The sequence below is a fragment of the Mytilus edulis genome, chromosome 2 (assembly GCF_963676685.1).
Source record: "Mytilus edulis chromosome 2, xbMytEdul2.2, whole genome shotgun sequence".
NCBI classification, from domain to species: Eukaryota; Metazoa; Mollusca; class Bivalvia; order Mytilida; family Mytilidae; genus Mytilus; species Mytilus edulis.
The window spans coordinates 5,302,400-5,329,109 of NC_092345.1; the positions used below are offsets into that span (position 1 = coordinate 5,302,400).

General features: G+C 33.9%; 1 protein-coding gene across 1 annotated transcript in view; it reads right to left on the bottom strand.

Moving 5' to 3' along the window:
• Positions 1-10,022: 10,022 nt before the first annotated feature.
• Positions 10,023-26,710, bottom strand: part of LOC139510418 (mucin-2-like) — a 28,587-nt gene continuing 11,899 nt past the window's right edge. The window contains exons 12-18 of the mRNA XM_071297001.1: positions 25,852-26,160; positions 24,957-25,268; positions 23,831-24,145; positions 22,759-23,043; positions 20,036-20,160; positions 12,023-12,159; positions 10,023-10,856 (exon numbers count right to left, since the gene is read on the bottom strand). Of these exons, the coding sequence (XP_071153102.1) occupies positions 10,472-10,856; positions 12,023-12,159; positions 20,036-20,160; positions 22,759-23,043; positions 23,831-24,145; positions 24,957-25,268; positions 25,852-26,160 (1,868 nt within the window). The 3' untranslated portion in view covers positions 10,023-10,471. The remainder of the gene's footprint in view (positions 10,857-12,022; positions 12,160-20,035; positions 20,161-22,758; positions 23,044-23,830; positions 24,146-24,956; positions 25,269-25,851; positions 26,161-26,710) is intronic.

The window sequence follows — 26,710 nt, forward strand, 5'->3', positions numbered from 1 at the left end:
ATTTTATGAAAGTTGGGCATACATTTAATTTTCCTGTATTTTCCGATAATTATAAAAGGAATTTCGTTTTGCAGTTACAGCCGATTACATTGCGTGTGTAGTTATAAATACTATCGTTAATTAACTTGCTTGCAAGCTGAACCGTGAAGAACCGTGAAGAACCGTGAAGAAATTATAAGTTTAGGAAAACTACCCTCCTTAGAGTAGCCTAGTCCTACAGATAGATAGGTTTTACGAAATTAGCACAAAAAGGGGTCTTGATTGAATGATTACTTTGCCCCATGACTCCTTTTAAACATATTCTAAAGTAACTGGTTTGGACGTTATAATTTTTCTCTAAAACCAAATCCACACCATGAATTATTATAAATTTAGCATTAAAGTTAAACAAATTAGGCTCTAAAGTATGTTGCTTTTGATGAGTTTTTCATGACAGAACAGGTGTCTCCTTCTTGATATCTTGTTCGCTTCAGGGTGCTTCGCCCTCGAAACAACTACTATATGACCCGGACACTTTGGGGGCCCTCAGACCCATTGTCGAGCTTCAGGCGTACACTTTAAAATTTCCTGGCTACGCCACTGATATGTATTTGCTAACTATTTGTATGGTTCTATTTATATATACTGAGTGCCAATGAAAACGCAACACTTGGTTTTTCAAAAATAAAATTTATGTTAGAAATCGTAATCTTTCAAAATGAATTGTTTTTGAAAATTAACAATTCTAACAATAGATCGATATCAAACAAAAATGTTTCATTGTCATCTTTCGGGCGCAATAGATAAACGAAACATCCAATGTCGAATCATCAAATCACAGTCCTAACAAAAAATGTTACAACCCTGTTGTGCAGCGCAATCTCGACAGCGCCGTGGAATTGATCATCCCGGACGTTTAATGTGATCTCGAGGAATGTTATTCCACTTGTCCTGTAAAGCAAACTCAAGCTGACTTTATGATATTGGAGTTGGTTTTCATCGTCTAAACCATGTCAAATCTGATGCAAAATTTGCTCTATCAGACCTAAATCTGGCGAAACGCACGACTTTTGGCCAAGGCGGGTGCCAAACGTCTATGTAACCACCACTGACGATTTTTGGTACATAATGAATGATTTTTGGTACATAATGACTGAATTCGATGTTTACACCAGACGGCCGTTTAGATGTCGGCTGTGGTCCTCTTTAACCGTTGAATTTCTGCGCAAATGGTGCTTTACTGAAATTGCTCCATAGGATCTACCGTGACCACCATTGAACTCACGTGACCTTTGGACATCCATCAGAGTTGATATCGGATATGTTAAAGACCAAGTGTGTCGGTTGTGCTGAGCGTTTCTTGCTTTTTGAACCCCGGGATGTGGCTTATCATTAACTGATCCATTTTTGTTGAATTTGTGGATGATTTGGGTTATTGTATGCTGTGAAAGGCTTCATTGGATCATGCCTGAAACTGCATGTCGCTGGTTGTCAGAAAGTCCTGACATTTACTCAGATGTTTATTGCAGTTTCCTTACAATAAGGGCTGGAAAATTCATGACATTAGCCAAGCTTTAAATGACAAAATCGTGAAAATGGTACATATGTTGAAAAGCGGTGAACTCGGTTTATGTCCGTTCAATATAACCCTTACTTCGCATTTGTTCCAAAAATCACCCAACCGTAAAGTTGTCGACAATTGTCTTTAATTTCATTTTCAACCAACTTTACAAAGTTCTAATATTAAATAAATAAAAATTATCAGACTTTTTTGAAAAACAAAAGTGTTGTATAATAAATATAAAACAAGCGATAAGAAATGTTATTTTGCACACGATAATATCTGCGTAATTATACGATTAAGGGGGCTCGCGAGTCTAAATCAATTTTTTTATTTAATATAGGATTTCGCTATATTTTTCTATAAATGAACTTTATCTAAAGCTAGGTTCATACTGCCGATCAGATCAACTCGATCAAGCCCGATCGAGACAAATTACGTGATCGGGAGACTGGTCTGACTCAATCGACATGAATGTTCAGGATAGTCTACCTTGCTCGTCATCGATCTGACTTTCTACCCGAGAGTTTTGACATGTCAAAAACATTCGAATAAGGATCGAGAAGCAAGTCACTCGAGAAGAGATCGAGAATTCGTCGAGTAGCGGTCGAATTGATCGGGAAAGGATCGTGTAGAGATCGAATTTGGTCGGACTACAAACATTTTACCAATTAGAACTCGATCATTTCGACCTTTGCTCGACTAATGTCCGATCATTTCCAGATTTACTCGACCAATGCCCGATCGCTTCCAGATCACTGAGACTTGTATATTTATATTATCCCAGACCAACTCGACCAATACCCGATCCCTTCGCGAACAAATTCGACCACTCTTCGATCTCTACTCGGCCATACACGAGAACACATGATTGCTACACAATTCTCTAAAAGTGTGTGCAGATCTGATTAACTCTCATAATTATGCTTCCGCAACAATATATTGGCAACATTATTTTTAACTGTACAAAAATTCCTCCATGAACAGTACGTGTCTTTACTTTTGCAAGGAAATGAAACATTTTAAAAGAGAGACAAAACACACCAAATGAACAATCAAACTCAGAGGTCTAAAGCAAACCGACACAGCCATAGCGAAGAACGGTAACCGACGAGAAGACAAACAACGGGCCATATATAACATAGAAAACTAAAAACTTAGCAACACGTAACCCAGCAAAACCTTGGATGATCTCAAATGTCCGGAAGGGAAGAAAATCCTGCAATTTTGGCACCGGCGGATTTTTCAAATATTAAAGTAATTGTGCAATAATATAGAAATAAGAAAGCAAGGAAATGGGGATTGTTAGGTTTATGTTTATTGCTATCTTACATAAGTACTAATCCAGTGACAAATCTCATTTTGTGGCGTCATTTCCAAAAAAGAGCAATTAAACATATCAGTGTCCACTATGAGGAAGTTTTTATAAGCATTGGGTTCCTCTTGATTGAGTTAGTGCAAGTCTCTCAAACTGCCCACACAGTGGTCGTTGTGACAGCCACTGCATCGCCTAGATTTCTCGGCGCCTGTTGATGTCTGTACCAAGCTCCGTCACAGCTATTAACCTGTCTCTCTGAGCTCTTATCACCCTGTCAACAAATCCAACTGCTTTATTTCAATGTAGATATTTTAAATGTACAATTTTACTCGGACCTTCAACTGAATATAACCAAATAAACGGAGAATGTTTCCATGGGACACCAATAATGCCCCAGCTAGTAAATGTAACATTATAAAGGGTCATGTTGGGACGTACGTGCGTACCGACGGACAAGGAAGGGTAACACGTAATGCCCACTCCGAAGCGGTAGGGAATAAACAATTCGAACGTTTTTATACTAAAAATTGCATACCCGACCAATTCCCGATTATCCCACCGACCCATATACGATTAGATCGATCTGGTCTAGTCGAGATCAGGCTGAGATCGTGAATAGTTGATTTGGTCTAGCTAGTCGAGTAAAAATCGTGAATTGATCGGAATTATCGAATAAGTGTTCATTTTGTTGTCGGGATGGAGTCGTGATGGAGTCTTTAAGGAGTCGTGAATGGTCGAGTTAAGGTCGTGTACAGTAGGATGGCTGTCGGGTAGAAGTCAGGCCCGATCAAGAATTTGGTTGAGCTACGTCACAATCGGGATCATCGAGTTGATCTGATCGGCAGTGTGAACCTAGCTTTATGTTTATAGAAAAATGAAATAAAAAATGGGGTCACCGTTCATTTACGCTCACAATCTGCCATCGAAAGAAGCATACATTTTTGTTATTGTCCCTTTTTTCTGTTGATCTAATAAGAGAAATAGAGGTAATATCGAAATGAAAAAAGAACTAAATCACAGAATTCGCCTTAATTTTACAATTATTTAGTTATGTACAGCTTATTCCAAAACAACAATAAAAAATATAGGTCACCGATGAGTTAATAAATATATTTCAATTTATCCTGTAATAAGCCATCTAATGTACAAATAACAGGTATACAAATATGTTTTTGCTTTATTTGTACATGTACCAATAAAGTCTCCTGGCACCCCGCTTCTATGTTGAGCACGGGGTTATGGGGATTTTTTCTTTGTGAACCAGTTCATTTTGAGTGTCCTCTTCGCGGTCTGCGTTTAATCTGTCGATTTTTTTGAAACATTAAAGACCATGATTTACATTCACAACCAAAATTTCGAGTGTTGGGTGTAAATTTCAGGATAAAAACAATATATGTACATTGTCGGAAAATATAAAATGTATTTGTACTCGGTACGAAACAGGAGAAAAGTCGGCGGAGCCTCGCTTTTCGTCCTGTCTCTAAAGCTCATACAAATAAATTTTATATTTTCCAACAATGTACATATATTGTATATTTAAATGCCAAAAAAATGGCATTTTTGCATCAAAGGGAGATAATTTGGAGCTTTTTCAATGATGTCTACATTTTAAAAGTCACCTGGGGCCAACACGGATTGATTTTTTGAAAAGATAAAGTAACAACTACTGAAGAAAAATAAAATTTGTAATGAAAAATAAATGTTTAATTTTTTTCTGAAAATTCTATACCCGCGAGCCTCCTTTTAAATCAGTCAAAAACTCATGTCACGTGGGTAGAAATGTCTGTGGCTAAATACACCGGAATGCCCTCACACTCATCCGCTGTAAAAAGCATATCCGTGTTTCGTGACGACGACCCAAAGATGTTAGTAAAATATATATATCCCATTATTAAAATTGCGTTCTGTTTCTTGCATGTGCTAAATTCTCATATTAAGAGAAGTGTTTCTAATCATTTAACAAAAATTTGATGTAACACGTCTTCTAATTGGCTGAACGTTTTTGGTCTATCAGCTCATAGAAATACTTTTTTTCATCAACCTTTTCCTTCATGATTTACTCCTTGTAAATGGAATAATATTTATGTAAATTACAACTAAAGGAATGATTATTTTCTGTCTATTCTAAACATTAAACAATGTGGTGCACACTTTTAAATAACCCGCTACGAGGGTTATTCAGTTTTATACCACACTTTTGATGTTATTTCTTCTTGACAGCAGAAATATGAAAGTCATTAATACTTTTACTTTTGAACACAATTTTCATTTGGTTTTTTTTTAACTGAAAAAAGTTTTAAATGTCTGAATATTTATATTATTTTCTTTTTGTAAGTCATAATTTATCATAATTTGTAAACACCTCATTTTCCCCCTTTTTTGCCACTTTTAAGTCCTGTTACCATGGAAACGGTAAACCTAAGAGACTAAATGTAATAATATTTTTTGTAAAGCTCATGTGGCTCTATTGAACTAATCAAGTTTAAAACAAATATATTTTAGTGTGTGCCGAAATATTTTGGTGATTACAGAGAATTGCTCTTAATTGAAGTAATGTTGGTTACTTTTACCGACCTTTGCATGTATGTAGTGCTATTTGAATAATATCAATAACTATCAGTCTGTGGCGACTCTTTACACAAAAATCATTAAGGGTAAACATATTCGTAAGTCACATATATATACATACTTCAGTATAGCTTACGATCAATTTTAACAACTTAATTCTAGTCGTAATTTTTTTTTTGTGAATAGAGAGCTGCTAAATAATATAACATTAATGTGATTTACAAAACCCTCACTCATCGCAGATGACTATTTTTTCAAATAACGTCGCAATTCGCATATTCGAAATGAATCGAATCGTCACAAATCAAAGAAATTAAATTTATATAGATAAAAAAAAAACAGGAAGCAATGTTCAATGATTAATTGATAAAATATGTAATGAAATTTGTGATTTTATTCATATTGCGTTGAAATTAATTTTGTCACTTTTTTCACTTGAATAGTATAATTGATTTTGATAATTAGTTTTTCATTTTTCACATGAAAAGTGAGTAATATATATGGTTATGGACTGTTTCAGATGAACAGTAAATATTGAAATATAGTTGTGGATTGATTCACATGAAAAGTAAATACTATATAAGGTATTAGTTCTGGAATGTTTGAAATTATTCTTGATTGTTTAACGACATTCGGATGAATCATGAAACGTAATCTTCTACTAATTGTTTCCTACGTTGCTAGTAGAGTGTAGTTTTTTTTGACAAAAGTATTTATTCCCTTAATGAAATTTTGAAGTTACACTTTATCATATCCTGAACTCGTTAATTAAGTAAGCTGAGTGTATTCAGTTAAGTCTCAACTCGGTCTTGAATTCGCGTGAATTTCCAATGGATACTTTTCATCGTGATGTGTGGTATTTTGATATGTATTTTGATATGATGTGTGTCCCTTCTTTCTTGCATGAAAGGTCAAAGTTAGTTTATCTTTACACTCTATTACAGTTTGTTACATTTTAATTGCATGTTTGTCCGAGGTTTAAAGTGGCTTCAGCACTTACAACACATTTAAAGCCTCCGACATTGTGTTAGTGTAACTAATTCTATTCACTTTACTTAAAAAATAATACCCCGCAGAAATCTAAAAAAATATGGAACAATTCACCCGAGTTATGTACACGAAATAAATTTCATGAATGTATGTTCTCATTTGAGTTTGAAAGATAATACATCGGAAACTGAAACTACATTGACACCAGGTCATTCGGTTGTGTCTAAATTAACACCAGGTCATTCGGTTGTGTCTACATTAACACCAGGTCATTCGGTTGTGTCTACATTTATTACTAAATGAAACATTTGATCGTATCAAAACCGTTTTTTATTTTATTGTCTTTAATTTTTTTTTATAAAGTTTTGTTGTTGAAAAAACACCTCAGTCTTATGACTCGTCAAATAGTGTCTATATATGCTCCCATTATTATCATTTATGATTGATTTGTCTCCTTATGGATATCATTTTATTTTATTTTTATTACATATCTGATCAATTTTAATGTTTTTCATCCATACAATCCAACATGCGTGTTTCGTTTGTGTATTTTAAACAAGTGTAACACAGTCCGTGTTTTAGAGGAAAAGAACTTTAAGTCTTTAATGTCTTTTTTTCAAGCCCAAGCGTAGGTGTTAAAAACGCCGCGTAAGAACTAATACTAAAAATGTTTGTGCATATAAAAATATCAAATGTAATTGAAAATCTTGATATTTCCTTTGATCTGCATAGTTCAAGTTTTGATTCATCCTCATTTTTAAAGTAAAACAACCCGTGTCTATGTGAATGTTTCGAAATGTATATCTATGATGAACGACTGGGCAACTCATTTCCTAATATCTATTTATTGATAGCTTAAACGGCTTATATAACATGCATATCTTGGACGTATTAGTGAGATTTAGACTTAAATACCTGTTTTATTATAGACCAACAATCTGAGCAAACCCACAACGTTACACTCTACAAGAGACACTAACACATTATCTCACAAGGTAACAGTGCGCATTATCTCATTATCAGATGTTTGAAACTGCGCATCTTCCACTTTTCCGCAATAAAATTAATCGACAGGTTGTAAGCCTTCCTATGGGTACCAATTGCGCCCATTTTATAGCACGTTTATTTCTGTAATGTAACAACTCATATTTTGGGGTCAAACTCAGTAAAGTTCCTTCTAAATTACGTATTATATAAAACTATTCAAATCATACATTTATCACTTAGAATATATACACTTGTATTTGTAGTATTTTTATCCATCTGACGTGTTAAGCCTTTTTCAACTGATTTTTATAGTTCATTTTTATGTTGTACTGTTACAGGTTAGGGGGAGTATTGGGATCCAAATAACATGTTTAACCTCGGCACAGTCTCTATGTATGTGCCTGTCCTAAGTCAGGAGCCTGCAATTTAGTGGCTGTCGTTTGTTTGTGTATTATATATTTGTTTTTGGTTCATTTTTTGTACATAAATTAGGCCGTTGTTTTTCTCTTTTGATTTGTTTACATTGTCATTTCGGGGCCTTTTATAGCTGACTTTGCGGTATCGGCTTTGTTCATTGTTAAGGACGCAACGTTAGATATTGCTACTACCACGAAAAATAGCGCTAAGTAAATATTTGATAAGGAAATTTTCTTAGAAATGCTGAAATGAATATTTCAAATTATATATGAAATAAAGATTGCTTCTTAAATTTTCACATTATGAATAGAGAATGAATAAAAATATAATATTCATAGGCTTCGGAAGACACATGCAGATTATCAGAAAAAACGTTCACTTGGCGTTGTCCCATGTAACAAACTCGAAACATAAAACTCGAACAATTTGCGAAATGTTCACGCAACTCTTCGGTGACCTATAGTTGTATTTTCTATGTCATTTAGTCTCCTGTGGAGAGTTGTCTCATTGGCAATTAAATCACATCTTCTTTTTTATATGTACTGCACGATATTGTATAACATTTTCAAGACTAAATTTTTAACAATCTAAACATTCCATAGTTGTTGGGTTTTTTTTTTTGCACAGATAAATAAGTATACAATATATGTACATTGTCTGAAATATAAAATTTATTTGTACGACTTTTAGAAACATGACGAAAAGCGAGACTCGCCGAGCTTTTCTCCTGTGTCGTAGCAAGTACAAATACATTTTGTATTTCCAACAATAAACATTTATTGTTTTTATCCTGCAATTTACACCCGGCACTCAAGTTTTAGTTGTTAAAATTCAAATAATGGCCTCTGATTTTTCCAATAAATCGACCAAGTTGAAACACAAACCGCGAAGAGAACCCCAAAGTCTGGGACTATTATACTAATATAGTTTAATAGTATAGTAGTCCCAGTCACAATGAACTGTTACCTAGAAAGAAATATCAATATTTCCGCTTGCTCAACATGGAATCGGGTTACAGGATACTTTATTTGTACATGTACATGTACAAATAAAGCAAAACATTATTTGTGTACCCGTTATTTATACAATAGTTAGCTGATTGCAGGATGAATATGAGATCGAGGACTAGATACAGTGTGGGACGTAGCACCCGAAATTTGACAGATTCTTTCGATGTTTACGCTATTTTATCTTAGGGACACAGTAGAAATTTAGGAAAAAGGAAGTTCTAAGGATTGAGAACAAAGAAGAACTGAAAAATGAGGAAAAGTACGAACAACTTTAGGATGGTAAAATATAAACTCCTGTATAACCCTATGTTATAAAGATGTGGGATGAATAGTGGCATAGGAGTAGACTGAAAAGTAGAGGTGGCAGTTTTTGATAGCTTGCTATGCGAATTGGTTTTTGCTTGTTATTGTAGGCCGAGCAGCGACCTGTAGTGACAAACAATCAAAACAAACATTTATTTTCTTTCACCCCCCCCCCCTAAAGTGAGGGGACATAGTTTTGCTCCTTGATAACCGTGGCCCTACATCCCTGATGAACAAACATGAATACAATCAAACGATAATAATATGCTTTGTAAATTATTAACATGTATTATAATTTAATTTCATCGAAATATTCCAATCCTTAATTTATTTGCGGCATACTAGTATGAAAAACATTCATATAATTTAAATGAAACTTTCAAAGAATGATAGTTTAGATTTATTTTTATCTTATTTCATGCTGTTTATGTATGAGGGTTTAGATGGGGTTAAATGATTAAAGAATAATGCCCTTAAAAAATGAAGATTAGAGAATAACGGGCAAAAAAATGAAGATTAGAGAAAAAAGGGGTTAATTTTTTGAAGATTAGAGAAAAAAGGGGTTAATTTTTTGAAGATTAGAGAAAAAAAAGGGGTTAATTTTTTGAAGATTAGAGAAAAAAGGGGTTAATTTTTTAAAGATTAGAGAAAAAAGGGGTGAAAATTAAATATTTACAGAATAACAGACACCCCCATCCAGACTCTCATGTATAGAAGAAATAAATAGGGTTGTTTTGCTGGATGTGGATACTAACAATTTTTTAGTGGCACTATTATTAAAAATGCGAAACGTAGAAAACTTATGGCAAATTAGTAGATTGGCAAATTGATTTGCAATATACACAATATCCACATGTTAACATTTTTTAATAATAAATAGCAAGGATGATCCATATCAAAACATTATAAATAAACTAAACGCATGTTCATAAAAATCATGGTACAAGTATACAATTCATGAAACATTATATGAAATAAATAATAAAATAAATTATGCAAAAGATATGTATATATATAATAATGTTATAATACATGTGCATTTATTTTTAATTACGCCATTTATTGAAGTAATATATGAAAATATATGAAGGATTAATAGATTTCATGAAACAAATTCTTTCTAAGTCTTAAATGACGAATTAAAACCCTATTTATTGTAGATGAATAAAAGTACATTCACATGCTGGACGCTCCTAAAAAGACCAATTGAAGCTATCCAAGATGTAAATATATCCTACGTAGCACCATATAACATAGATATTATATTTCTATACGCTTTTTCGTTGGCTCGTGTCGACTTTAAGTTAATTTTCGTGTTTTTCCATTAAAGATCATATCTCAATTACAAGTAGGACTTTGATTATAGTCTCTGCAAAATGTCCTTCTTCGACTCAACACAATGCTATATTTAAGTTCTGGGTAAGTTCCTTCTCGACAAGGATGTCTCACTTCCTCTCTTGTTGCACATCTACTAACAACTTCGTATTTTTCATGTTCCATAAAGACCGACATGTCAATGTGTGAATCAACAGATTGTGTCGCTGGTAACCTAATGTCTAACATCACTTTGTCGTAGGACCACGACAAGAACCGGAAGTCACATTCATAAACTTCTCCTGCTTTTTCTTGACAGGTCGTAGATGTGATCTGTCCCTGGGGACAATATACAACGTTACCGCCCTGTGTTACGATAACTTTTGTCTCAAAATCAGGTTCATATTTTCTGCAATGAAAAATATAGATACAAATACTTAACAAGAATGTGTCCATAGTACACGGATGCCCCATCGGCACTATCATTTTCTATGTTCAGTGGACCGTTAAAATGGTACATAAACTCTAATTTGGCATTAAAATTAGAAAAATCATATCATAGGGAACATGTGTACTACATGTATTAAGATTCAAGTTGATTGGACTTCAATTTCATCAAAAACTACCTCGCACGCACGGAAGGACGCACAGACCAGAAAACATAATGCCCATAAATGGAGCGTAACTGAAAACTCGCAGTAAATTTCCATGTATTTGTTACACGAGATCCTAATATTAAATAAATTCTGTGATTAAGTTGGCTCATCCTCTATCTGCACTTTAAACAAAAATTACATCATTTGAAAACGGTACATCATGTTATGCATCGAAAAATTTCAATATTAAGTAATTTATCTGTATCCCGTTTTTTTTCAATTCAAAAATAGCTGTTAGCTATTGAAATGTGTAGGCCTGCGCATGATTGTAATTGCTTCCATTAAATGAATCATCCCTTCTCAAATTTCTCACATTTTAAAATTGCACGAGACGTTTCGTAACTAAATTTTATACACCTTTTCAGCACACCTGATAATTTCGAACCATTTTTAATCCGTTATTCCTTCCAACCATTACTTCCGGTTCTAATAACCTTTCTTTTTTTTTTACTAAAGTACAACGCTTTAATTATTTGTTATTATATATATACTAGTAGATATAAGAAGATGTGGTATGAGTGCCTATTAGACAACTCTCCACCTAAGTCACATCGTGTAAAAGTAAAAACAAAATATAGGTCAAAGTACGGCTTTTAACACGAAACCATGGCTCACACCACACAGCTTCATGGTCTAGTTTTCGTTTAGTTTAATGTTCTATGGACTTCGAGTTTTTGTTTCAATTCATAAATCCTTAATAGCAAAGTAATTATTTGTCTTTTTTTGAGATTAACATGAATTTAAAGTATAGATAATAGTTTACTCTTAATTTTAGCTTGCATGGACACGATGAACAACACAAGACTTATTGTCCTACCTCCAGAATCTATAACTCTGTCATTACAGTTGTAATGTTTTTTAATGATCTATATTTATGAAACCTCGACGAGTAGGTTAATTATATATATGTTGTACTTACTGTCCTAACAATACAATGTCCGGAATCCAGATTTGTGATGATGGGAGACTAACTCTGTTTTGACCTCTATTCCAGGACAATCTAGGGTCAATCCAACTCATACACTGCATCGACTCCAATAAAAGATTTCCAGCTTCCTGAAAATAAAAAAATGGATTGATAAAACTCTATTTCAAATGTATCATTTATGGCATGTTAGCATATATATTTATATATAGGAATACTTGTACTCCAAACCGAGGTGAACATGATTTTGTTGTGAGTTTATTGTTCTCTTTATCAATTTGACATGTCGATCTAATAGGCTTTTCTGATTTTGATTGTACGATCAATATTCACAGGGTACACTTTCAGTATGTGGCGTTACATGCACTATCTGTATTCTTAAATATATTAAGAAACAATTACCTTTTACAGCTAACTATAAAATATGGGTGTTTTTCATTGTTGTAGGCCGGGCGTGCAATGCCTCATGCTTACTTAGTATACATCATCAGTCTCTCTCTGATGGTGAATTGTCTCATCGGCAATCATACCACATCTTATACTTATATGGATATTTCTAGGGTATAATGAGAGTACAAAGTGATGGACTTTTTAATCTTTTTTAATCATTGTCAAATGGTTTTGAAAATTGTTTTCACAGACTATTTTGGTTCTTTTTACGCAGCAAAGCTATGATAAAAAAAAAAAACCATCAGGGAACAATATCGAAAAGTAAAAGACACATTAAGATTGCGGTAAAAGTTTCGGGCTGTTATAGTTTATTTAATACAGAATCTGTTCAAAATTCGGATCCATGCCTCGTTACATGCTCGTTTGTTACAAGTAACTTTATATAATATTACATCTGATGCATGACTCATAACATGAATGTTATGGCTCATTTAATAAGTATTAAATCGTCTAAAAGTGACAAATCTTCCTCTCAAATACATATTTCTTTCAAAACCTTTTACACAAACACAAAAACCACCAAGTGGTGTGTTCAAGGGTCACACCTTAATTTTCTATATTAATCATACATGTATATAAAAAGCAATGTTTAATCTACTACGTGGGTATTTAATCATTTAAAAAATGTCAAAGTTTGTTTAAAGTTTTAAAAAGATTGATCGGAATCTCAAAAAATACTGCAATTATATAAAGATTAAAAATGTGCTTAGCTCAATATAAAAAAAAAAAAAAAAAAGAAGTTGCTTAGGCCAATATAAAAATGAAAAAATATATGTGTTTAGGGTTTCCACAAAATCCTTGTTTTATTATGCTTCAATATGCGTTTGCTCTTTTTGTCACTTCGATAGCCTATCGTTTCAAAAGTTTAGCTTGTTTCCAATTGGTTCGTCGTAAAACAACTGAGCAAAAAAGAAAAAAGAAATCCCCGAACTAAAGCTATAGTACCTACTACAGATTTCAAAAGAAAGGAAACCATAAATCTATATATTTTTTGTTTTGCCTTAGGGAGCTACCATTTGATTTTTATGGGGGGGCTAGGATGAGAAATTTTGTCCTGCATTTTTTTTTAGTTGTAATCTCTGTCCTGCCTTTTTATTTTTTACTCTATTCGGTCCTGCCTTTTTTTTTATTAGTTTATCCTGACTTTTTTTACTTTAATTGTCATCCTGCCTTTTTTTTTGCAAAGTGTCTCATCCTGCCTTTTTTTTTTACTCAAAACTCCTGTCCTGCCTATTTTTTTCAAATTTCATCCTAGCCCCCCCCCCCCCCCCATAAAAATCAAATGGTAGCTCCCTTAATGAGAAAAATGTTGATAATTCATGTTTCTGCCTTGACACAGTAATCCCAGTATAATTACCAGGTCAACTATTCACAAAAAATCTTATAACATAGATTGGTCGTAAGTCATGAACAATTCAGTATACCTACGATCAGTTTTAAAAGATTTTTTTTTTGTGAAACGCAGGCCAGGTTAATTGCTCGATTTAAAGGGACAACATTATTTGTATGACTAGGATCGACTAGGGGTAAAGTAGGAAATTCATTGAACATTTGTTTCTTATTCATATAAAAAAAATCTGTCTTAATACAAGGCCAATTGAGGTACAAAATGTTTGAAGGCTGTGTAAACGATTTTATTATTAATCTTAAATATCAAATGATATCTCCTGTTTGATTACTATTCTTGTTAGAGGGTGTGTGCTTGTTTTTCCTTTTTGTCTAGGTATTGAGTGCCTTAATTATAAAACAAAGATGTGGGAGGATTGCCAATGAGACAACTCTCCACAAGAAACCAAATGACACAGAAAAAACATAAAAACTATTGGTCCTTGCACGGCCTATCATCTATCATTAACAATGAGCAAAGCCAATACCGCATGGTCATCTATAATAGGCCCCGAAATGTCAAATGTCAAATGTAAAACAATTCAAACGAGAATTTATATACGATATAACGAAAAGCAAATATGTAACATAACAACAAACGATAACCACTGAATTACAGGCTTCTGACTTGGAACAGCCGCATACATAATGTAGCGGGGTTAAACTAGTTTGAAGGCACCAACCCTTTCCCTAACATGGGACAGTGGCGTAACAGTACAACATAAACCTTTGTTTGTGTGAATAAAACACGGGACAGTGGCGTAACAGTACAACATAAACCTTTGTTTGTGTGAATAAAACATGGGACAGTGGCGTAACAGTACAACATAAACCTTTGTTTGTGTGAATAAAACATGGGACAGTGGCGTAACAGTACAACATAAAAAAAAATTTGTGAATAAAAAAAGTGAGAAATATTCTTTTTTTATACCGACATGGCAAAGACATTCAGGGATTTGAAGATTTTTAAATCTTGGTGTTTTTATAACCACTGTAGTCGACTCTCTACACTAATTCAAGTGCCAATTGATAAATCATCGGCAACCTAAAGTTGCTTACATCCACGTCATGTGACGGTCTTTGGTGGTTTGTCTCGATGTTTGTCATACCATATCACATAAACCATGATTTTGATTAGTTATAACTCTTTTTATTTTGTGTCGTGTTGTCGAAAAACAGTTTACAAATATGTCATGAAGGGCTGACCTTATATACGTCTTAAGCTAATTAAGAGACAATAGGTGGTGAATTAGCTTCTATATAAATGTAGTTATATTATTTTATAGCTGTTATAGCTTGTTGTTCGGTGTGAGCTAAGGCTTCGTGGTTTACTTTTTACAAATTTAGACATGGATTGAGAGTTGTATCATTGGCACTCATACCACATCTTCTTATATCTAGTTACTCGACTTTTTAACAACACGATTGATAAGCATAAAAATAAACACCTCAATTATCAATACCAGAAGGGCAAGCTTAACACGTGATTAATGCTTATCCGAATATATTATATAAAATTCTTATAATATGTCATAAAAAAATTTAGTGCAATAACTTTGCTCTTTCTTTTTGTTTTTTTTTTGGGTTTCATTCATTCAGAAAGGAATTATCTTTTATTCGACGTTGTGGTAATTTAATAATTTAATCCGGATCGTTATGTAATGTAAATAAGCTCTTTATAATTGTGGTTCTTTTCAAGTGCTTTTCTAAATTGACCTTCACCAGGAACGTTCACACACCAAAAATTGATTGCCACAAATTTTAAGTTGTTTAAATTTGTCAGAGGAAGAATTCTATTCATTCAGTACAATTGCCTTTAAAATCTTAAAGATCTATCTAATAGTTAAATATTTTGGAATGAGAATAACAAATCCGAACAAGGACTTACAAAGGATAAAAAACCGCCTACAGTAATAGATTTGTCAAGGTGGTAAAATACACAACAGAATGTCCCAGTTCACATAGTTCGATTTAGATACTATAGACTTAGTAGTTTATCTAATACAAAATATGCATTCTTTTGAAAGACATTTTTTAATTATTAGATTAAATAGATGTAACGCCGCCTACTCAAGTCTAATTATCTGCGGAGATAGGTAATATGTAGATTTGTTCTCTACGTAGTACACACTATAACGTATCGAGTTAACCGTTCTTTATTTCGCTTAGTTTCTATTTATATGGTTTCAAGTTCCGGGTGTTTAACGGTTATCAGAGTCTATCACCATTTCATCTCGGGTCACAATGAAGTAAAATAATTCATTATTCAGCGGCCTCGTTCCCTCAAACAAACGTTGTGCCACATATGATGCACAAAGATCCAAATTGACAAATCTTCTCACCAAACAAGGGAAGATAGTTAGGTCAGGAAAATATTTAAAAATCAAGAAACATCATTGAAAGAAAAGGGACTAAAAGAGGTCACATCTTACGAAAAAAAGTAAAAATAACAAAAACTCCGAAGAAAATGTAAACCATTATCAAATGGCAAAATCTAAAGCCCAAACACATCAAACGAATGGATAACAACCTTCATATTCCTAACTTGGTACACGCATTTTCGTATGTAAAAAATGGCGAATTGAACCTGCTTTTATAGCTAGCTAAACCTCTTACTTGTATGACGGTCGCATAAAATTTAATTATATTGACAACAATGTGTGAACAAAAAAAAGTGCAAGATCTTTAAAAAGAGCATTGTTAAAAGGATTTGCTTGCTTTTCCCTCATAATCCCAATTATGAGTCGAACTCTGTAACTGCATGGCTCGAGTACATATGTGTCTCTTGATTGTATTAGTGTTTATATCAACGTCGACTGGAGATGTGGCTTGGTCCATACAAGGATTTTTATAGTATTATACAAATCCTTGGTCAATGGAATATTTTCACACTGGTCTTTGATTTTGTGTTACTACTAATGCCTTTAGTCTACCGTCGGCAATAATATATATATAAAAAAAGTTTATTTATATACCATTGTATAACTATAAAAAAAATATTCTTATTGGCTGAAAAACTTCCGTGTTAAGACTGAAGCTGATGAATACAAACTGCCGTAGGGTACATACGAGTATATCATGATACAATCTTCAAATATATTTATGACAAAACTTTTAAAGATTTTTAACGAAAAATATAGATTTTTATGAATTATTGCAAAAACAAATTTTAAAAGGGTGTCTATAAGACTGTAACTATTTCAATTATGCTGAGGAAATCAAAGACGGCACTAGTCACCAGACTGAATGTACAGAATCATTTTGGAGATTCGCGTCTCGTCACATTTAACTATATATTGCTTTATTTTAAATCAGTGGTGGATTCTTGAGAGTATAAAGGGCGTATCCCCCATTTAATCGGGGCAAAAAAACAAAACGTATCCATTTTTCGCAAAACAAATATTTAAAGAAATTACACTATTATATTCTTCCCAAGAATTTGTTGGGTTTTGAAAGTTGTTTGGAAATTCATAGAGTAAAAGTTTTAGAGCAGATTACAAACAAATGTCAGAAACAACAGTGTAAAGGAGCAACCGAACGATTCAAAGTATGGGAGGAATTAATTTTTAAGTTTTGTTTTTTTATTAAATAAAATAATATTTGTGTAATAATTTCTTTATTTTGTGTAAACATACCAAGATTATTACACAATTCAATATTTGTATTCTATTAATCCGGGACTATTAACAGGTCTTTCACAATTCAATCACAACAATCTATTTGTAGTAACAAAAACATACTTAAAACTGTATTACTCAAGACTTGTACTTCTATATTGACATTGAATTCGTATGGGTCAGTCCGACTTATAGAGCATTACTTGTATTGCTGAGTAGGACGTTAAACCCCTATATGGATCCATACTGGGCCAAAGTACATATAGTTGTGGAAAGTGTAGGCGTGATTCCTAAACGACATAACAATCGGAAAATGAATTGTTATTTTATGTACAGTTTAAACATAAGTGCATGCACGATGTTTAAATGAAACATAAAAATATGTACTGCACTTCTAAGAATTATCAAATTAACTATATATATTTATATATTCCAACAATGTTGATAGATCCTCAAATTTGCAATACCATTACCGAATTTGGTTCTCCCCTTAGCGGGATTCGAACCCCTGCTTTGTTTCTACATCATGGCAACACTGCATATGTCCAGCGTCTAAACCACTAATCTAACTATGCTATAAAATGAAACTTTCATTAGTTATAAATTTTCTTTAAATTCCTAGTTGGATTTTATCTAGGGTTGTAACACAGTACATAATGTATAGTGGCAAGTAGATGATGTACCTTTCAGATCAGATATGCTCTGTCTGCTGTAAAGAAGAAACGAAAGATACCAAAAAGACATTGGTACTCATCAGTCGAAAATGATTTGACAAAGATTTGGCTAAAACATATAAAGACAAGCAACAGTACACAAACACAACACTAAAGACTGAACAACTCAAAAAGTATGATATACCGATGGTTTGAGCGAAAAGTATGATATACCGATGGTTTGAGCGAAAAGTATGATATACCGATGGTTTGAGCGAAAAGTATGATATACCGATGGTTTGAGCGAAAAGTATGATATACCGATGGTTTGAGCGAAAAGTATGATATACCGATGGTATGAGCGTTTCTGAGAAAGATAAGAACTGTAGAGAATTTCGGACGCCCCTACTTGAGAGAAAGAGCCAATTTCCTCGAATTCAATACATTCGTTCCTTAAATAGATATTATGGGATTGATTTAATATTGATTTGGTTTGCGAAAAAGAAATTAAGTTGAAAATATTGTCTTGTCCAGTCGACGTGGACAAACTTCACGAAAAAAATAAATAAGTGTTATTCAATACTGGTAATTCACAAGTCTACTGTCCTGAATAAACAAAAACTTAAGTCCAGTCTGGTAACCAATGTAAACAAGATAAAATGCCATTTTAATTAAGTTCGATGGCTATTTCTCAATTTAAAAGATATTTGTTTACTTATTCAAAAAAACAAGCAGGTAGATATTTTCTTTTTGATGGTATCAAAATAGTTTTTAGTTAAGACAGGTGACCGCCTTTCCAAAATTAACACTGTACATGCTGGCCCGTTTCAGCGCCGAACGAAACGGCGCTTTTGTAAGATCTCCAAACAGTGGCATGTACTTGAATATTATCAATACATTGAAAAATGCGTATATTTGTTGTCACAAAAATGACTATCCTTCCAAAATGACCAAGCCGGGGTTCGCACCTGGGAATCTAATAAAGTAGTCACCGCTCTACCAACTAAGCGTTAGATGTATTCAATAACGCTGTTAATGGGTGGAGGTTATAAATCTTCTCCAGTTTTTTAACAGTTAATATCAAGCGCCCTAGGCAAATTATAGTACACAAAATTGGCAAGAAGTTCATTTTATTGTTCATTTAACGATCCATTCTATCTGTTCCATTCTATCTGTAAATAATTATAAAAACAACCGATTCTCCTGGTCAAGTGGACTTTTCACAAGTTGACCCTGACCTAGTGTCACTTTCAATAAAAACAATTATCATTTTGAATGAAAGTAACAGTTTTATCAACTAAAGAGGCACAATAAGATCCACATATTTAACCCATACGTGACCTATAAAAACTACAGACTTGTTATTAGCCCTGCGTCGTGTCCAAGGCCAATTGCCAGTACATAAAAGTAAATCCAGTTCGCTTGGCTACTGATAAATTTATAAGCTAGGTAGGTTGTTCCCAAAGCATGCAGTAAACAAACTGTATCGTTTACGTGCTATGCTGGTATTTAAGTTATCATACGTGTACAAGTGTTTACTGATCTATCGGAACCGGACACAAAAAAGCATTTTTTACTGATCAGAGACACAATATATTGTAATAATGTTTCATTAACAGAAGGGTCACTTTTGCCCTTAAATTTTTATTTTGTAAATTAAAAACAAGTAGCTATATTAAAGAAATACAACCAAACTGTGCAAGTACTATCATAATCAAACACTGTTTCTCGAAAAAAAACAACTGTACAAGTTCTTTCAAAATCAAACATTGATCCCAAAACAACGGGGCCACTCAAAAATCTATTTTGATGAATTTGCAATAATATTATCCTTCTGCTATATTTTGTATGTAACACTACCACACACACAGACACACAAATCATTTTAAAATGATACTTACAAAATGTACAAGTTCCCTCGGAATAAGGAAATGCGTAACATTAACAGTTGGGTCTGTTGGGCGTACAAGTTTGTTGTAACCGTTGAGAATCTTTGTTATGATGTAATGTTCTGTAGCAGGTTTTTCTGAAATAAAAAAAAATGATGTGGCAATCACTTTCATTTGCTGTGGATATCATATAGTAATTCGAGGTTGTTGCTCTTTTATAACAGACGTGGGGTATGAGAGGAAAGGAAAGAAAGAAACGTTGGAAGTGAGAAAATATTACATAAAAAACTGGATTTTGGAAATGAGTTCCCCCGTGTTACCTCACTCACACCTAAAAATGTATTATTCATACTCATCTGACCAGCATTTACTTCATGAATTTTAGATTACGCGCCTTACTGATATCATACCCGTGATTGTGATTTAATATCTATTTGTACAAAGTATATTTCCATTATATCATTTTCACACTGAAGTGAAAACAAACACTTTGTCGTTAATTTCACACCCCTGAAGTAAATATATTTGAGCAAGACATTATTCATTAAATGATTATCTCGAATCAAAAGTGTTGTGTTTCAGTTAAGGCCACATGTTTTGCGTTGTTTTGTATTCGTTTGTCCATAAGTTTTTGATAATCTTGAGATAAAAAACGAAAACAAATCTCTGAAGCTGTCAAACTGTATTATACACCCCCTTTTTCTATTTTTCTTCCTGGTTAAATGGTAGGTTTTGATGATTTGATTTGAAACATAACAAATAAAACAAGAATGTGTTTATAGTACACGGAGGCCCCAATCGCACTATCATTTTCTATGTTTATTGAAATTGGGGTCAAAACTCTAATTTGACAATGTCATTAAAATAAGAATTCCAAAGATCATATCATGAGGAGCATGTGAACTAAGTTTCAAGTTGATAGGACTTCAACTACATCAAAACCTACTTTGACCAAAAACTTAAACCTGAAGCGGGACAGACGGACGAACGGACGTACAGACCGGAAAACATAATGCCCATAAATGGAGCATATAAATATTGCTATTGACCAATATAAAGTGTAACTTTCACAACTCGTTCGCTATGCCCGTGTCTGTTGTGACGCTTTTGATTTCAAAGAACGCAATCTATGAATTATTGGTAAATTATTAAACCAGGGATATCGTTACCATAAATTACTTAAAACCTTTACTAAATTTGTCCATAAATATATTGATTTGGTTTTGAAGTTTGGTTATACCTGTAGAAAACTTATTTCAAACAGGATAGCACATCCTCATTTTTACGGAAATGTTGTTAACCGTGCCCGGAAATTTAGAAATGATCCATGTAAACTTGTCGCTCCTATTCAACACTGTAATAAAATCATTAAATATTGATTTTATTCGTATAAATATTGATTTTGTTATCAGTAAATTAAAAGCAAATTATTACTAGTATGTTATATATGTTCCAGACCATACGAGTATTTGGACTGTACGCGTACGGTCCGGTCCGGACCGTATACGTATACTCGTACGGTCCGACCATACGTGTACGGTCGGACCGTATGAGTATACGCGTACGGTCCAGTACGAGATGACCATACATGTTATTTGATCATATGGGTTAAATTGAAACAAGCATTTATCACAACCTTTATTTTTAGTTTTACAAATTGTTATTGATAATTTATTACAATGATAGATAGAATGAACAAACGAACATTTGAAATTAAGTATTTGTTTAATTTTATATCTGAATCCTATTTTGGTACTCTCGCCCAAGGGGACACGATTGATAGTTTAGTCTTAGATGCATGATTTTTTTATTAGTTGTTAGTGGCTTTGAACTAGCTGTCAGATAACTGCGAGTACTCTCAGATCTGTTCATTGTGTCTTTTTGTGTCGGGATGTATAAGTACCCGGCCACGTCCCTTGTATTTTTGTCCATCTGATGAGTTAAGCCAGTTTCAACTGATATTTATAGTTCGTTCTTATGTTGTACTGTTATACCACTGTCCCAGGTTAGGGGAGGGTTGGGATCTCGCTAACATGTTTAACCCCGCCACATTATTTATGTATGTGCCTGTCCCAAGTCAGGAGCCTGTAATTCAGTGGTTGTCGACGGTTTGTTTATGTGTTACATATTTGTTTTTCTTTCATTTTTTTATATAAATAAGGCCGTTAGTTTTCTCGTTTGAATTGTTTTACATTGTCTTATCGGGGCCTTTAATAGCTGACTATTCGGTATGGGTATTCGGTATGGGCTTTGCTCATTCAGTGTTGAAGGCCGTACGGTGACCTATAGTTGTTAATGTCTGTGTCATTTTGGTCTCTTGTGGACAGTTGTCTCATTGGCAATCATACCGCATCTTCTTTTTTATATTACCAATTGGGGACACTGATATAGTATTGGTGCCTACTGTAGAGAATTCATTGGTCGCCTCACAGACTTAACTTACCAATTGGGAACAATGATATTGTATTGGTGTCTACTGTAGAGAATTCCTTGGTCGCTTCACAGACATAACTTACCAATTGGGGACAATGATATGGTATTGGTGTCTACTGTAGAGAATTCATTGGTCGCTTCACAGACATAACTTACCAATTGGGGACAATGATATGGTATTGGTGTCTACTGTAGAGAATTCATTGGTCGCTTCACAGACATAACTTACCAATTGGTGACAATGATATGGTATTGGTGTCTACTGTAGAGAATTCCTTGGTCGCCTCACAGACATAACTTACCAATTGGTGACAATGATATAGTATTGGTGTCTACTGTAGAGAATTCATTGGTCGCTTCACAGACATAACTTCCACCATCAGCCATCTCTATCTCAGATATCGTTAAAGCTGGATTATCGGTATTACCACCCGATAATCTAGGATCAACAGACACAAAAATCCGATCACTGTTTCTGTACCATTTAATTTCTGTTGGAGTCCCGGATGTGATCACACAGTCTAAAGTTACTGCGTCTTCGGTGAAAGGATCGTATAATGTTTTAGGTGCTATAATCGTCAGTGCATCTGTCAAAAGAAAAGGAAAAGTTAAAAAACCTTCATATAATAAGGTAAAATAATATCAACACATTTTTATTATTTAAGATGAAATTTGTCAGTCAAATAATTCACTGTTACAATTTTGTTCTGGTTTCGTTTGCATGCGGTAAGTGATTCTCACAGTCTCAGATAAGCCATTTGTTGATGGTGGAAGTCTAGTTTTAGCTTGTTTTATCCGTACCTTTAATAGTGAGTGCTTAGCTATAAGTTTCTGGGGTAAAGATATCTAATTTTACAAGTAACCTTAAATAGTGAGTTATAGCTATATGTTTGTGGGTTAAAATTGCTTAATGTTTCTGGTTGTATGCTTTACCTATGAGTAACCGATAGTCCAGCTATTGATGAGTTCGCATGTTAACTAGCTTAATGTTTCTGGTTGTATCGGCTTTACCTATGAGTAACCGATAGTCTAGCTATTGATGAGTTCGCATGTTAACTAGCTTAATGATTCTGGTTGTATCGGCTTTACCTATGAGTAACCGATAGTCCAGCTATTGATGAGTTCGCATGTTAACTAGCTTAATATTTCTGGTTGTGTGCTTTACCTATGAGTAACCGATAGTCCAGCTATTGATGAGTTCGCATGTTAACTAGCTTAATGTTTCTGGTTGTATCGGCTTTACCTATGAGTAACCGATAGTCCAGCTATTGATGAGTTCGCATGTTAACTAGCTTAATGTTTCTGGTTGTGTGCTTTACCTATGAGTAACCTATAGTCCAGCTATTGATGAGTTCGCATGTTAACTATCCTTACCTTTAATAGTGAGTGATAAACTAGTTGTTTGTGGGTTGTTGCTGCCCAATGTTTCTGGATGGAATACATCACAATACAGCACTTCCCTATCACTACTGGTACTAGGAGTCCACAATAGGGTACCAGTCACTTCATACGTCTTACTGTTATCATCATATACTGAGTTAACTGTCACTTCATTACCGAACACAGAGTTACCGATCCTGATAGTCATTGATTGCTCTGGAAAAGCGCCACGTGACGTACAAGTCCAAGATTTTTGTACTCCTGTTGTTATTTTAGTTGGACCTGTGAGAGTTGGTTTAGTTGGTGTCGCTAAAAGTACAAATTGGCATTTCTCTTTATATGAAAATTATTTCTGGATAAATATCTACAGTCATATATATTATTATCATAAGTTTATACATTGTGAATATTATTACTTTTTTACAAATGTTTACTAATTAACTTTTTATCAAATTATATCTGACGCAAATGACGTTTGAAAATAAGGTTTTAAAAGATCACTAGTGTACATGTGTATACATTTTTTTTGGTAAATATGCCTTCAAGATAAATAAGTCTGTAATTCGCTATTCTTCCTATGACTACTAATACTGTGACAAGCTGTGATGTCGATATAAGTTCACTAGCTATGGTCTCGCTATGGTATTGACCAAAAGTTCATTATCTATGAAATCGATTAAACGTTCTCAAGCTGTGACATCGAATAAAGGTTCACAACTTGTAGCTTATGCTAAAGGTTCTCAAGCTGTGACATCGAATAAAGGTTCACAACTTGAATCATATGCTAAAGGTCCACAAGCTGTGACATCGAATAAAGGTTCAAAACTTGTAGCATATGCTAAAGGTTCACAAGCTTTGACATCGAATAAAGGTTCACAACTTGTAGCATATGCTTTAAGGTTCACAAGTTGTGACATCGAATAAAGGTTCACAACTTGAAGCATATGCTTTAAGGTTCACAAGCTGTGACATCGAATAAAGGTTCACAACTTGAAGCATATGCTTTAAGGTTCACAAGCTGTGACATCGACTAAAGGTTTACAAGCCGTGGCATCGACTAAGGGTTCACAAGCTGTTTGTTATGTGTTTGAATGTACATTGATATTTAAAGTATACTTACAGTTCACTGTTAATGTTAAACTAACTGTCTGTGGACTTTGACCTAAAGTGTCCGGATGTAAAACATCACATGACAGGGTTTCTCCGTTATGTTTGGATTCTGGACTCCATACAAGTGTACCAGTTACTCTGTTAAGCTTTGACTTTTCGTCATATTCTGAGCTAATGGTTACTTGGCTATTAAGAAGTGTTGTACCAATCCTCATACTCATGGTTTGTTTAGGATTGCCACCTAGGGACAGACATGTCCACGTATTTGAGGTACCAGAAAGCATCGTCGTGGGACCAGTCAATAATGGTGTCTCTGGTGTTGCTGTAAGAAAAAAAACAGAAGGTAATAAAAACAGAAGGTACTCGTTACTTTTCGATAAAACAACTCTGCAGTAAAATCAACATATATAACAAGTATAAGATGCACCCCATACTACCGATCAAAGACTTGAGTGAGGACATTTGCCTATATGTATATGAAGAATAAGTCTTCTCGTGAATGAAGCCTCCAGGTGTTCTGTCAGACAAATTTAGTAAATTATTGGAAATCTTTGAATAAAAATTATTTCTACACGACGGAATGCTATGGAATAAAATCAGAACTGCCAGTCATTAGGTAAAACTTACTTGAATATTAAAAGAACATGATGGAGAGTTGTCTCATTGACACTCGTACAACATCTTCCTATATATATATATGATGGATTGAAAACAATATTTATGTTCAACCAGAGATGTGTGTTATACGTCAATGCGAAAGCTACCCGACGACACAAAATGCGACACAAAGCTCAACATAGAATCTTCATCAATAGTCATACAGTATGCCAAGAGACCGGAAATTCAACAGAAATTACACAAATAATACAAATCCATAATGATAAAACAAAACATTAAATACTTACTTTTAACGGTTAAAGGTAAGCTGACGGTTTGTGGGCTGTTCCCTAATGTTTCATGCGTCACATCACAGTACACCATCTCTCCATTATTGCTGGTTTTGGGGCTCCATACAAGAGTACCTGTTACTTTGTATGTCTTTGAATTTTGATCAAACTCCGAGCTAGTTGTCAACTCGTTGGGTAATAAAGTGTTTCCTATTCTCATGGACATCTTCTGTTCTGGGTTGCCTCCCATTGATATACATATCCACGTTTCTGGGGTACCAGATGTTGCTGTTGTTGGACCTGTTAATGTTGGTGGCTGGGGAATTGCTGTAAATTCAGAACAAAATACAATAATGTGATTGTGTTACGATTTATTTGTGGTCCCTTTGAATTCATGGTAACTGTACTAAAATAGTCCTTTTTAAAATTATTTGTATAAATTAAGATAAAGTAATGAGAGAAGTTTTCAGATGAAAAACGCCAAGAGTGTTAATGATTAAGCGATATACAAAGCACGATACGAGAAATAAGATTTTATTTTATTCCTTAGACGAAATGTAATCATCAGGGGTCAACGTTTGCAATGCAATGTTGGAAATACTGTTTCCGTTCCAATAACATGTAAGATCAAGAACCGACTGTGTTACTAGCATTGTTCTAATTCTCATGGTCTCTAGTCAACAAAACACATTCTAAAGTAACGGAATAAGTAAGGCTTGAAATCGACAGACCGCCTACCTTCAAAGATTGTTTTTTTGTTTGTTTGAAGAGTCTGGTGTGTTCTTATTCATAATACGCTAAGGATAAAATTGAGAAAGGAAATGGTGAATATGTCAAAGCGACAACCACCCGACCATAGAGCAAACAACAGCCGAAG